Source organism: Dicentrarchus labrax, unplaced genomic scaffold, assembly GCF_905237075.1.
Source record: "Dicentrarchus labrax unplaced genomic scaffold, dlabrax2021, whole genome shotgun sequence".
In the NCBI taxonomy this organism is placed as follows: Eukaryota; Metazoa; Chordata; class Actinopteri; family Moronidae; genus Dicentrarchus; species Dicentrarchus labrax.
Window position 1 is genome coordinate 8,441,076 of NW_026136701.1, and position 14,198 is coordinate 8,455,273.

Below are 14,198 nucleotides of genomic sequence, written 5' to 3' on the forward strand. Positions count from 1 at the left end.
ACTTTGCTCTTTACTGCAGTATTTCTCAAGCATGTAAAGCTCAGATGGCTCCATTATATGCACGGTCCATTTAGTACACATCAGAGATGTAGCATTTCGGTTGGCCTCACTTAAACTAATAGGAGAGAAGTAAAGTGATTCATTAGCTGTTTTCATAAAATCTTACTTAAGCCTTAATGGGCTGAGGAATATTGCAGCAGCATCGACGTTCCTGAAGACCAAAATGTCACAACACAAAACTGATTTAACGCAGCACTGGGTAGACTGATCAAGCAATCCTCTTCACCTGCATTGACTCTAAAAGTTATAGGAGAGTGAAATGGCTTTGGCAGTATGACATTACCGGAGGTTTAAGATTTTGGAGACTCATTTATTAATTCAGAACGCTGCAGCACGAGTACTGACAGGAACTAGAAAAAGAGATCACATCTCTCCTGTACTAGCTTCTCTGCACTGGCTCCCTATAAAATGTAGAATAGAATTTAAAATCCTCCTCCTCACCTATAAAGCTCTTCATGGTCAGGCCCCTTCATATCTTAAAGAGCTCATAGTACCCTATTACCCCACTGGAACACTACGTTCTCTGAATGCTGGGCTACTTGTGGTTCCTATAGTCTCTAAAAGTAGAACAGGAGCCAGAGCCTTCAGTTACCAAGCTCCTCTCCTGTGGAACCAGCTTCCAGTTGTGGTTCGGGAGGCAGACACCCTCTCCACATTTAAGAGTAGGCTTAAGACATTCCTCTTTGATAAAGCTTATAGTTAGAGCTGGCTCAGGTGAGTCCTGAACCATCCCTTAGTTATGCTGCTATAGGCCTAGACTATCGGGGGATTTCCCATGATGCACTGAGCTCCTCTCTTCCTCTCTCTCTCTTTCTGCACTCATTCATGTCCCATTAATGCATGTTACTAACTTCACTTCTTCCCTGGAGTTCTTGTGCTTTCTCGTCTCGCAGGTTCTTATGGATCCTGGTGGAGCCTCCTGCCATGGTCCTGCTTGACTACAATTGCCAATATCACTGATATTAGTGTTATTAATATTATTGGTGTTATTATAACGGTTACTGTTGTTGCTGTTGTCACTGCTCATTGTCCCCCATCGTTGTTGTTGTCATGTTCATCATCACCAGTCACTACTATTAGTGTAGTTGTTGCTACTGTCGTCTGTCTCTCTCTCTCTCTCTCTCTCTCTCTCTCTCTCTCTCTCCCCGAGGATCTGTCCTGGTTTCTGCCTCTTCGGCGTTTTTCCTCCCTTGTCGCGTCTTGCTCATGGTGGTACTGTTGGGTCTCTGTAAATAATGTTATAAGGAGTTTGGTCTACACCTGCTCTATTTGTAAAGTGTCCTGAGATAACTTCTGTTATAATTTGGCGCTATACAAATAAAATTGAATTAAAATGTACAAGCATTAATTTACACCACTTGGATTTGTTAGCACAGTTTCTGCATTTAAGCCATTTTTAAAAGCCCTTGGCATAAAATGAATACAAGCTTGCACATTAATGCACAGATCATGATATTTTTTTACAATGCGCTGTGTGAAATAAGTTGCAGCTTTCAGTTGCAACAGCAATTTCCTGTTGCATGAGGCAATTTAATAAAGGCTTTTTTTCTGGGGCATTTTTCCTTCTATTTCTACCCTGTAATAATGTATGTGGTGTCGAGATTGAAAGTAGGCCGTGGCACTGTACTGTATGAAAAAGTGAGGTTCCTGCTGTGAGGATATAAACAAGTAACAGATCTTTGTGGACCGCCACAAGTGAAAAGCTACAGTAAAGTGGTGATTTTAGTGTATTAAGAGTCTTGATATTGAAAGAGGTAGAGCAAGTGGATACAACAAAATCAACACCTGCATATAATGCAATCTGTTGATAGTCCTGCTACAAATTATATATTTTTTATTAAGTCGCTTAATCAATTGTTTTGCTTACACTCTGTAGCTTGCTGTTGTATTTTTGGCTCAATTTCAAATAAATTTAGTTTGAAATGACAATAAAGGAAGAATGATTCGCCAACATTTTGACTGATAGTTGAATATAGAAAAAGTACTTCAAGCAGTACTGTAAGTAGAGCAGGAAAGCTGCACATATGCCAGGTGTTCCCAGCAGTCTGGCTGTCTGATAGGACAAGCAGATGTTCTGCAGTGCGTTGGAGCCTCCCATAAAGATGCTCCGCTTGTCTTCATTCAAACCTAACGGGTGCCATTGGTTACAATTTTGTAGTTTGGCTTTCATCTGTCTTGTTTACTTTGTGGTCTCGTTGCCATGGTTACTCTCTGTTCAGTTCTGTTCAGTACTACATGAAAACATCCAGATTAGGCAGCGCAAGATCCTCAACTTTGACCTTTCTGGAGGAGGGACTACAGGTGATTTTTAACAAGCTGTCCGTCTTATCCGCTGCCCATTATCTGATCTGCATCACAACAATAACACTGCAAAACAACCACTCTAAAATCAATGACACTGCAGCACTCTTCATCCCTGCTCCCACCCCCTCACCCCGCTCCACAACAACTCCCTCCTTGGCTCGCCTCTGTACTGCCTCCTCTTTCTCTCCTTCTATTTTTCTCCACTCTCCATCGCTCTTGTTCTTCTTTCTCTGGCGATCCCTGTCACAAGAGATTACATCAATTTTTACATCATTTTCACAATAGGTACGCACAACCCAAAAAACGCCCCACACTCTGTAGTGTGTGTGTGTGTGTGTGTGTGTGTGTGTGTGTGTGTATCGAGCTAGTTCTAGCTCTATCATCTTATAGTGTGAAGCCTATGTGTGTGGCTGTGTGTGCATACATATTTGTGTGTGCATCTGAGTGGCCGATGGCTATGCATTTAAAACATATCTATCTCTAGGCAGGGCTTAGCTGCTGAGCTTTGATCACAATATGCCTCCCCAAAGCACACGAGGTCAGGCGCAACACAGAGCATCTGCCAGGAAACATTTCCCACCACTCTGCTTTCTATCAGCATTATACTTCCTACCACTTTCAAGAAAACTTCTGTCGAAGTACTGAGCAACAACTGTGGCATTAAAACACACGGTCAGGATGAATCTTAAATTAGCATTAAATTCTTATATAGCCTGTGATTTAAATATAAGCTTTCTAAATTAAAACAGGCGGGGCTGACCTTTACTGATATGAGATATGCTTTTTCCTTGAAGGGACTGCAGACACCTATTAAAAGCTCCATATTACACTGTGATTAAAGTTAAAAATGATGGGAAAACTAATTTCATTTCAAATTCAAAACCAAGTTCCAGCTACAGCATTTGGAAAAATGGGTTTTTGCACATTAATATTTATATCTAAATAATGTGATAATAACTAAGTAGGGTTTCAAACCTTTACAAAAGACTGATAATAACATTTCCATTCACTGTGGAGCATACACAACCCATTTTATATGTGCATTAAAACATGTATGACTGAACATTTCAAAGAAAACAACAAAAGAAAACAAATTGTGGCTGCCGTTTTACAATCCAAATTCTAGAAGAGTGAAAGAAAAAAAATAACACTTTGATGTAAAACAGGCCTGCAGAGGGAAAAACGCTGCTCTGCAGAATCGCTCTGTGCTCTGCACACAGCCACTAAATTGTGTCAGAGTATGTTATATTCCACCAGCCATTAAATGTCACATCTTTCTGTGAACAGATCTACACTGAGTGTGAAGGATCATGAGTCTGTGGTTTAGATATTTGACACATTTGATCAGCGGTCGCTCTTCCACTAATTAGAAAGCTGGTTTTGTAGGAACATAATTTGATTGTACCTCTCTGGCCAGAGTCAATGTTCCTCACACTAAGGAGCCTTCTACTGAGTGAATTAGTCTAAAGCTGGTTCTTATTTGCTATCATTGTTCAGGTAATGTAGTGTTTGACCCTTAAATACTAATTTAACTTAGGTTAAATTCTGCATTTGTGCAGACCCTTATAACAAATCATTCCTTGACAGGCAAAGGGAGCTAATTCAGCTTTACTCCTACAATGACTAACCCCCACATACTTGATGCAGCTGATGCTCCATAATAACCAACTGAGCCAATGGAAAAAAACTGAATGACAGATGAATGTAATGAGTATCCATCTACATGTACAATATTTATACACAATCACACAGGAATGGGAAGCCTTGTGAAATGATTTCATTGAGTTTCCATAAAATTATACAGAGATCAAAGTGCTCGTCTGTCCTGTTTGGTCAAAATGGATACTGCCGTATTTATCAAACTATTATCTCGTATTGACACAGTATGTTAATTATATTTACTGTTAAGAATCACGTTAAAAAAATTGATCATCCCACAAAATCCACTGAATGTATTACTCAAAAGCATGTCTTTCACACCATGACAGGTTTTCAAATTCTAAAATTCAACTCATTTTCATTGAGCTATAAGAAGTGTAAACCACGATACCTTGATATGATGATTTGTAAATGTAATGCTGGAAAGTGATTAGTCGATAAAATGTATTCTTTGAGCAGTTCTTTGAAAATGAATCGACAACAGTTTTGATAGTTGCTTAATGATCAAAAAAAAAGTTATGTCATTTTACAAGAAAAAAAGCCAAATATTTTCTGCTTTTCCCTGTTTTATATAACTAAGTGCATTTCCATCCACTCATATGCGTATTTTCAATTTCAATTTCAAATACAAACACCGGAAATTAAAAAAAAACAATCTCAGTTGAGAAGGAAAAGTGTGATGGAAACAGGCTTTATGAATTAATCATAAACACTGTGACATTATTCATCACTCAAGCTTCAGCTTCACTGAAGACACAAACCTGACTCCTGGAAATTTGGGTTTTTAGACTGTTGGCTGGACAAAGCGAGATATTTGAAGACCTGACTTATTTACAGACTAAATGATTAATCAGTCACTCAAGAAAATAATCAGCATCGATTAATTGTTAACGAACATAGCCAACCGTTGCAGTTTATATTGAAGAATGAAAATATTGAATTATTGAACCTCAAAGAACTAACTAACTGCATAACTGATCACTGTTTGGTTCCTTTACACCTTTATGGCCCTTTAAAAGAAATGCATTGGCCACAGTCCATTCCCAGTCAGGCACAATGGGTCTGATGGGTGCACTGATGGTGGAGACATGGAGGCAGGCAGGTGGATGATTTAAAGGCAGTGACGGCCTGCATGCAAAGCTTTCATTTCGATGGTGGCGATGTAATGAGTCACTGTGTAGCTGGACAAGAGGAAGCCTTTGTTGCTACTTCTGTGAGTGGAGGTGACACTCATAATTCATCCGGCTACACTGAATCATCAATAAAAAGAAAGAGACTGAGGGCTTTGGTTTTCTGTGTCACAATCATTTGCTCATCATTTCCAGTCACTAGCGCACTCGCTGCTGATGCTCTCTGTTACCCTGGCTTGACTTCAGAGTGGCATAATGTCCTCTGTAGGTCTGTGATGAGTGTGTGTACTCATCCACAAACAGATAAATCAAAATAAAGTGAGACTCACAGCCACACTCAGCCAATCCCAACATCCCTGGAGCTGTCAGTAAAGATTCACAAGCATGCCTGTTGAGTCATATGAAGTGGCATTTTTCTCAAAAATCAGTCACAAGTTGCACAGGGCCACCGTTCTTGCAATGTGTGCCAACATCCTCCCTTGTGGGTCTGTTTTTTTCTGACAGTGATTCTGGATGAAAGGCACTGTCTGCCTGGGTGCCTGTGGCCTCAAGAGGCCTGGGTTCACGGAGCAGGCAGCGCTCTCAAACATCCAGCATGTGTCTTATCGATTTTCAGACTAACCTGGGTTCATTTCACTGCCACTACTGAATCACGGTTACAAAAAACTACTTTAACTGTAACATTTTCATGTAAAGTGATTGGTGGGATTTCAAAACTAGCTCAGCTCTTAATGTTTAAAAAAAAAAAAAAACCTGTCACCAGTTGCTGACACAGTCCTCATTTTTAAATTTCTACAACAACTGTCGGTTGTTTAAATAAATTTTAATACTTGATGTCTGCAACCCTCCAGCTTGACTTGATTTACGATAGTGTTTTAAGTACTTCGCTGTGCTGTTGAGGGAACACATTTTACAGCGATAATTGACAATTGAGAAGCTCTAAATATGAAAGAAAGGAAAATAAAATGGAAACATGAGTCATCCACTTAGTCATGTGACACAATTTCTTGCATCTCTTGCTTTCATGACAGCTTTTAAACAACACAATTCAAATTAGGGCACAATGAAGTCTTTGTTGACTTAAAAACAGTTTAAGGCTAGAATCCAGTGTTAAAACCACATTATTCGGTTTATAAACCACTGTTGCATAGACTACCGTTTATGTTGTTGTTTTAATACCTAACAGTATTTCAACAATTCAAAAAAACTGAAACAGCATTTTTCATGAGGCAAAGACACACTGCTAAGAGTGTCCCCAGAGAAATATCTGCTTTTTATCCTTTGAAATGAAGAGAGATTTCTGGGAGGTGTAATGTTTAAAATGATGCAAACAAATGCTTTCATTTAGGTGTTGAGCACTAAAAAAATGTGGAAATGGTGGATAAATACATGAGTGAGGGCAAGAGGTTGTGGCTGAGTGATGTTTTATACCCCCACATTAACCCCCCCCCTCTCTCTCTCTCTCTCTCTCTCTCAGCATCTTTGCTTAGCGACACACACTAATCTGAGATAATAGCTCAATTGCAGACTTCTTAATGATCACTTTGGGCAAGCTGGCTTTGAGACACGCACACACAGGGCAGTAGGCCAGTAGGGCCAGCAACCAAGCAAACAAACACAGTTGTACACACACACACACACACACACACACACATCATGTGGATGGAGGACTAGACATAGGCTGTATCAGAGCCTCAAAGAGGCCTTTGAGAGTTTTACACACTGGATGCCAACAAATGCACTAAGTGCATCCTGGGAGAAAATGTCTGGTCACAGTCTAATGGTCAGACTGGAAGCTGATTTAAAACCTTATTAATACATTATTAACTATTGGACAAGGACACAGTTACTTACTGCATGTATTGCTTAATAATTAAAAGGTGCATTTTATGAATTTGTTACTTGCATGTGCTGTGTATCTAGCTTAAAGCTGCCCTGTAGATTGATGTTCTTCATTGGGAGATTTTTTGGTTTCTATGGATTTTTTTATTTTTGAATGAGATTTGACAATCTGGTCTTTTTGAGATCATCACATCTGGACCCAAAGACCCAGCTAATGCTGGTTAAAGCCCACTAACATCAACAATCTAAGCTAAGCTAGTCGGGCTTACTAGCTTTGACTTGAAGAGCAAAATACAGACTTATCAGCAGTGTTGTTAGGGGACAGATGTCTTAAATTGCTACAGTAGAAAACTGTTGGAAAATGGGAGAAAACCAAACTTGTATCAACGTCCGTACGCTATACAGGGCGATTTATCATGTGCTCTCAGTAGCATCACAAAAGTTGACAGCACAACACTTTAATAGCAAGGTTGGCTCTAAAAGGTCAGTTAACCATTACCACAGAAAACACCCATCCAGAAGCTCCTCCCACAACTATGTCCAATAATGTTTTTTTCTTCTTTGAAATTCAAATTCAGAATTTAGACCGGCTTTAACGACTCGTTCTAGTTTTACCAAAAGTTTTTCCTTATCCAGGCTATTAAATATTGATACACTAATTAAGGCTCTATCATGATTATGTGAACTGCAAGTAAGTGAGTTAACAGAACATAAATTGACCACAGACCCAATGGAAAACATGCCTCATTGCGTGGAGAGATAAAGGCATAATCCCTTCCATGCTGTGTAAAGTTGTCAACAGCCGTGGAGATTATGGAGACAATTTGATAGGAGCACAAACAACCTTCCTCACTCACCCTGCAGGTCAAAATTATTTATTTTCCCACTTTAACTTCACTCTTTTTTTATCGCACTCTTTGTTTTTCCGCATCATCAACAACCCCCCACTTCCCTGCTGTCAAACACATCCCTTCACATAACACAGACAAGCGGAGGCAAAGACTGTGGGGGGAAATACATGCGCATAAACCAAGACATGTTTTCAACACTGATAAGTCAAAAAACACAAAAAGATGATGGGTCTTTCTCTTTTCCCGAATCCTTTATGACACAAAGCAGAAAATCTTGTATTGCTGTATTCATTTTTCTGCACTTACAAGTAAATCTCAGTAAGGTCTCATCTTACATCACATTACTTCACATGTTATAAGATATTGATGTCAACTAGCCTGGCTGGGTAGTGTCCACACAGCTAGGAGCAGAACAACTTGTCAGAGAAATAACAGCAAGTCCATAAGTACTCAGAAAGTAGAGCTGACTGGAGATCTCCAGTCACCCATGAGTGCCAAAGGAAACAGACAACATGGCACCAAGGATTTAGTTTTTGTTGGTTGCTGACATGACAGACGAGAGAAGAGAAGAGAAGAGAAGAGAGAAGGTGACGTTTGATACAGACATGGTAACTAGGAGAAGGAAAAACGAAGGTGGAATGCGAAACTTGTGAAAAACGCTAAAGGCCCCATCTAGACACACATCGGACCTTCAACTGGATAAGCAACACAAAAATCAAATCCCATAATGTGAGGCCCACTTGCATTCTGTTACCATTAGCTTGATTCTCACGTTATTGTATCCGCAGCAACACCTGAAGCACTTCAGAGCAGAAAATCAGTTTAGTGAACAGTTGTGACTATTGCCAAGACATGAAAAGCACTCCGAAAAGACAATGGTGCCTTTCAGTGGACAAGATCTCGTACCAGGAACACAGCAAGAAGCTCTATAGACAAGCAACAATATGGTTGGAAGCCAAAAATAATCTCACAGATTATCTAATCAATTTACAAACTGTGCAGGAAAGTAGAGAATGTCCAAATTGACAGACCATGTCTTGTCCAACAACATGAAGATAAAAGATAAAGATAGTTGCACACTGGATTTACACTTGTGGTTTTACTCTGTCCTCAGCTGGTGTCAGATGTTACTGAGCAAAAAGCAGCTGAGGTTTAAACACTGTTGAATAAAGCATTAAATAAGCATTCACCAAGGGTGCAGGGTTACTTTTAGCATTTATAGAAGTTGGTGTGTTGGCAGGACTTTGGTTACACTCAACGCTGCAGCAGAGGAGGCTGCCTCCACTGAAAGGGCTTTGGAATAAAGAAATTAACTATGACTACAGGGGGTGTGGAGGAGCGCCAGCAGTTTCAAAACTGAGTTTGCCTCTGAAGGAGTTGTGCGGATTTATTAGGTAAAAGAACACAAAGCGAGGAGGCTCACAGTTTGTTGCTGACTCTGCATCACACAGGAAAACAATAGAACACTTTGAGCTCTATGTGGTGATGTGAGATGCCTCCCTGCAGGTCTAGATGTTAAATTCATGAACACGGATGAAATAGATCGTTATCATATCCAAGGATGAAGAAGAAAGTCAAGCGGACATGCTGAACTTTGAAGGTAACGCGGATAGATGGAAACTGGGTGATATCTGCTATAATCAGAATGAGGATTAAACAGCTGCTCCATGTCAGAGATGGCACAAATCTGACTTTGGGAATTCAAGGCAGAATTCTTTTGTTGCCTCCACTGCTGTCAACTTCAGAGGCGAGGCGAGAGGCAGCGTGGCTTTGCATCTCATCCTCCCCACAAATGTTATGCAACCAGTAAACAAAATATAGACTTTCTATCCTGTGTGATTTTTCAATTCTTTGTCAGAGAAAGTGCAGAAATCATTGGTATGCATTCATGCACGTGTATGTATTTATGCTCACATGCGTTCGGTCCATACTTGTGTCCATGCATACTTATGAGTGCAATTATGCATGTATGAATGTATGGGTGCATGCAGCAAGTGACTGGTCAGTGGGGAATAGAGTTTAGATGAAGGGGGGGATGGTGATGAGAGTGCAGTCTGGGGGTGGACCGGTGGGGGATGGGGTTAACAGGAACAGGGCGGATGGATGGAGGAGGATCCCGGTGCATAAAGGGTATGATGCTGGTAGGAGCAGTAACAGTGTTTTAGGAGTGTTACACCTGTTCTGTGTGGTACAGCTACAAGCGCCAGTCAGGTTATAAAATAAGGTGACACTGGCATGACAAATAAGTAGCTGCGGCAAAGGTTTCTTCCTGTCAGCATATTTGATAAGCATGGTCGGTTGCACACATTCAGTCACTGGATTCTTGGGCTTGGCATTGTGCTGTAAATAAATATATTGTGAATACAAATAGAATAAAAAGTGAGACCATCCGTTCAACCACTCAGGAACTTTAATTTAAAAATGCAACCACTTTATATTCAACAAGAAACTATCTGTGAAATTCCTGCACAGGATTTTCTGTATGTACAAGCTAAATCCTCTCCGAACTCTCGCCCCTGTGCAGCATATGTTATACAGGTTTACACTTCACTGCCTGTCCCTCTGTCTTTTAGCCTCCTCAGATGCAGAAGAACGATTTTAATTGTAACACATTCATTTAATATCGCCAGAGCTGCACAGTGTGCCAGGGAACCTCTCCTCCACATCAAACAGGGTAAAAGTTGAACAAATAATTCCGCTAGCCAACACAATGAGGATGCCAGTGCAGAGACAAATCTGACTCTGCGCAGGCCAACCAGCCTCATCTGCCTGCCCACGCAGATGCAGCAAGACACACAAAGAAAGGGAAATGGACACAGAATGAAGGCCACTCTCTAATATAATAGCAAGTTCCTGGACTGTTATAATCATTAAATGACAGGTTGACAGAAGCAGGCTTTCAGGAGGAGTGTTTTCACTCAAACCCTAAATGTGTCAGAAGCTCAGCCTGATGGAAAACACACGGGGTAATAAAATCTCAGTGACAATTTCCTTTTTCATTCATAAAAGAAATACGGAGGAAATACAGCCTGACAGAGTAATAATGTTTTTCCAAACATCACCGCCTTGAGTGTGTGTGTGTGTGTGTGTGTGTGTGTGTGTGTGTGTGTGTGTGTGTGTGTGTGTGTGGGAAGCAGTGACACATTAATGTTTTAGGAGCAAAGATACTCCTAATGCTTTCTTTGGCATGCCCAAGGACTTATCCTGCTGGTCTCAGAGGGGGGGTAACAATGGCAACACCTCCAAGCACGGAGGAACCGCGAGGTGGCTGTATACAACAGGTCCGTGTGTGTGGGAGTTTGTGGGAGAAAGAGACAGAAAGAAAACAAAGACTGTGAAGAGAAATACAGAGCATGTATGTATGCATGTGTGGGGAGGTGCAGGAATTTCTCCCGAGCCACAATTAACCCAGACACAAAAGAACGTAGCTGCATGGCAAACATGCAGGGCTTGGATTCAGCTTTGGCACAACTTCACTGGTCTCAGCGCAAGCATTCTTCCAAAATATAGGCCACTGGCTCGCAGTCAGTGAGGAAACTGGAATTCTATTATTTCCGTGCTGAACAACACATCCAAGATACCTGTCAGAGGTTTGTGCAGTAGACCGCGGCACCGTGCAATCCCTCTCTCAGCCTGACAGCCTACTATTTGAAAGATGATTGGAAAATGGTTGCTCCCAATCAACCCTCATTTAAAAATAAATAAACATGTTTCCCTGAGGTTTCTATATATATATATATATATATATATATATATATATATATATAGTGTAAGTGTAGTAGGGGTAAAATCACCTGCACACACTCGGGGCCTGAGGCACACACACACACACGGCTAATCCCCACTCAGAACATGATTTTATTTGTGCCTCTTGGTAAACTCTGGAAGCTTTTATGTGTCCCTGAATATAAGGCACTGAAAAGAAAAGATAAAATGCTAATAGAATAGCAAATACACCATAAAAATAATAAGAAATTATGAGAGGACAGAGACCTAGGGGGGATATGGGTGCATTTTTGGGTTCATAACTGTTTCAGCTCATTAATATAGAGGAGCTTCGATACACATTCCAGTCATGAACAGACCATTAAGTCAAGCTCTAATGGATAGCTGATGGGAGCAGTTCCAGGTATTGTCTCTTGATGATATTAATCATATGAATCTAATTAGTTTTTTAACTTTTGGAACATTTTTCATGGATAAAAGAAAGTACTCAACAGACTATCTAAGATCTTAAGAATACAATGAGATGCTTTTATGGTTTAGTGCACATTTTCACACATTGTTCTGGGTGGGAAGGGAAGGAAGGGGAGGAGTTGTAGTGACCTAATAATTAAATGTTTTCATTATTTTATGCTATTTTAATATTGCTGTGACAGGTTATTCCTATGTATTATGACATTTGCGTTACCTCTTAACCACCACAGATCGTTCCCACAGTTAACAGCCCACGTTTCTCCCCTGATTGTAACACTTACGGCAGTTGTCTTCATCACTGTTGTCTGAGCAGTCGTCATCGTCGTCGCACCTCCAGATGATCGGTATACACCTTTTGTTGTTGCACTGAAACTGTCCATCCTCACACTCATCCGTTGCTGGAAGAAAAAAAACAAAAAAAACAAAAACAAACAGGAGTTGGGAAGAACAGCGTCCAGATGGATCAGAGCAACAAACGCTTCTAGTTCAACTGTCATTTGCAAATGAATGCCTAATTGATATTCAGCATTCATTCAGGTCAATTGGCTGAGGCGCTGGCAGCGTCATGCTCCTGTGTTTTCTTTCACTCCACTTTAACCATGATGATTAGAAACTGTTGTGTGAAGAGAGAGGGGAACAGGAGGCCCCGTGTCTGCCGGACATTAATTCTCCACAGCGTGAAGACAAAGATTCAGTGTGGGGCTACTACAGCTACTATACCGCGGATGCAGTATGGATGCTCACAGTCCGGGGAACACATGACAGACACGCTAGGGCTTCACCCACACTGAAGCAGTCACTTATTAAACAGCATTAAACGGGTGAGCTATCACACAGTAACATTAAATACGAGAAAACTATTTCTATTTTTCTTCTCTCTTGGTATCAAGAGCTCGCGCGCGCTGGGTACCGGTAGCTCACCTCTACAGCGCGTCACACACACACACACACACTATACGGTTTATATTTTATTTCACTATCGTCTCACTCGCAGGTGGAGATAAATACAAAAAAACAAACACTACTGACCTTCCGAGAAATGAAGCCTCAGGACTAACGACTGAAAAAGTAACAACGTCCTTATATCCGTCCACATTTCTGAAGGAGGTGATGGAGCTCATTCACGTCCACAAAACAAAGCCCGAGAGCCGCTCTTGTTGTAAGCGCTGCTGCGACGATGCTGACTGCCTCTGTTCCGCCGTGAAACACCGCCGCCCCCCACCCCCAATCCCTCCCCTCCGCCCACCTCCCCCCTCCCTCCGCCTCACTGGCTGCCTGGAGCGTGACGGCAGCGCGTGGGGCGGGGAGAAGAGAAATATTAGTAGAATAGTTGTAGTATTTGTACTCCCTCTCCTTAAAACGATGATGTTTTAATCTTCTGTTCTGTTATTATAATACTGAAAATGTATTCTTGACATTGGAAACAGCAGCCTGGATTTTATATTTTATGTTCAGCAACTGTTTCTATCTCCAAAATATAATAGAATATAGAAACAAAAGAACTACAAATACCATACAAGTGCTGGGTCGCTATGGCAGAGAACATGTGCTGGGCTGATTTGACCCATGTATAAAAGGTCCAGTGTGTGACATTTAGGAGGATCTATTTGCAGAAATGGAACATAATATTCAAGGATTCAAGGATATTTTATTGTCATTAACACCAAGGTTGAAGAGGGAAATTTAGTTTCCTTTATGTTACCTCCCACCCCAAAAAAAACAGGTCAGGGAGTCAATTTTTATTTTTTTAAATCATAAAAATAAGAATTATTATTAATTTGCATAATGAATTGTTGTTCAACAGCCTCACTGCCTGAGGGAACTAGCTGCTCTCTGCACCTCCCCCAGCAGGGTGAACAGGCTTAGTATAGTGTATAATATATTACTATTAGTATGAGTATTTTTATATTGTATGATCACCTGAAAATAAGAACTGTGTTTTCGTTATCTTAGAATGAGCCATTTCTATCTACAGAGAGAGCGGTTCCTCCTCCACTGAGTCCACCATGTTTCTAAAGTAGGGACTTTTTCCGGCCAAGACCAAGTAGAATTCAGTTGGTTGCAATCTGCAAGTAAGTTAAAATAAGTCATTAACAGTATTGTGTTATATTAATTCAACAGAAATATATAAAACTAACCTGACATTGTGATATCT

The 14,198-nt window shown here is 40.7% G+C and overlaps 1 protein-coding gene across 2 annotated transcripts in view; it reads right to left on the bottom strand.

Annotated features, from left to right (window-relative positions):
* The window catches only part of LOC127368363 (low-density lipoprotein receptor-related protein 8-like), a 75,958-nt gene extending 62,714 nt beyond the window's left edge, over positions 1 to 13,244 (bottom strand). For both annotated transcript variants that reach the window (XM_051409168.1, XM_051409158.1), the window contains exons 1-2: positions 13,073 to 13,244; positions 12,325 to 12,441 (exon numbers count right to left, since the gene is read on the bottom strand). In XM_051409168.1, the coding sequence (XP_051265128.1) occupies positions 12,325 to 12,441; positions 13,073 to 13,139 (184 nt within the window). In that variant the 5' untranslated portion in view covers positions 13,140 to 13,244. The remainder of the gene's footprint in view (positions 1 to 12,324; positions 12,442 to 13,072) is intronic.
* Between the last annotated feature and the right edge of the window lie 954 nt (positions 13,245 to 14,198).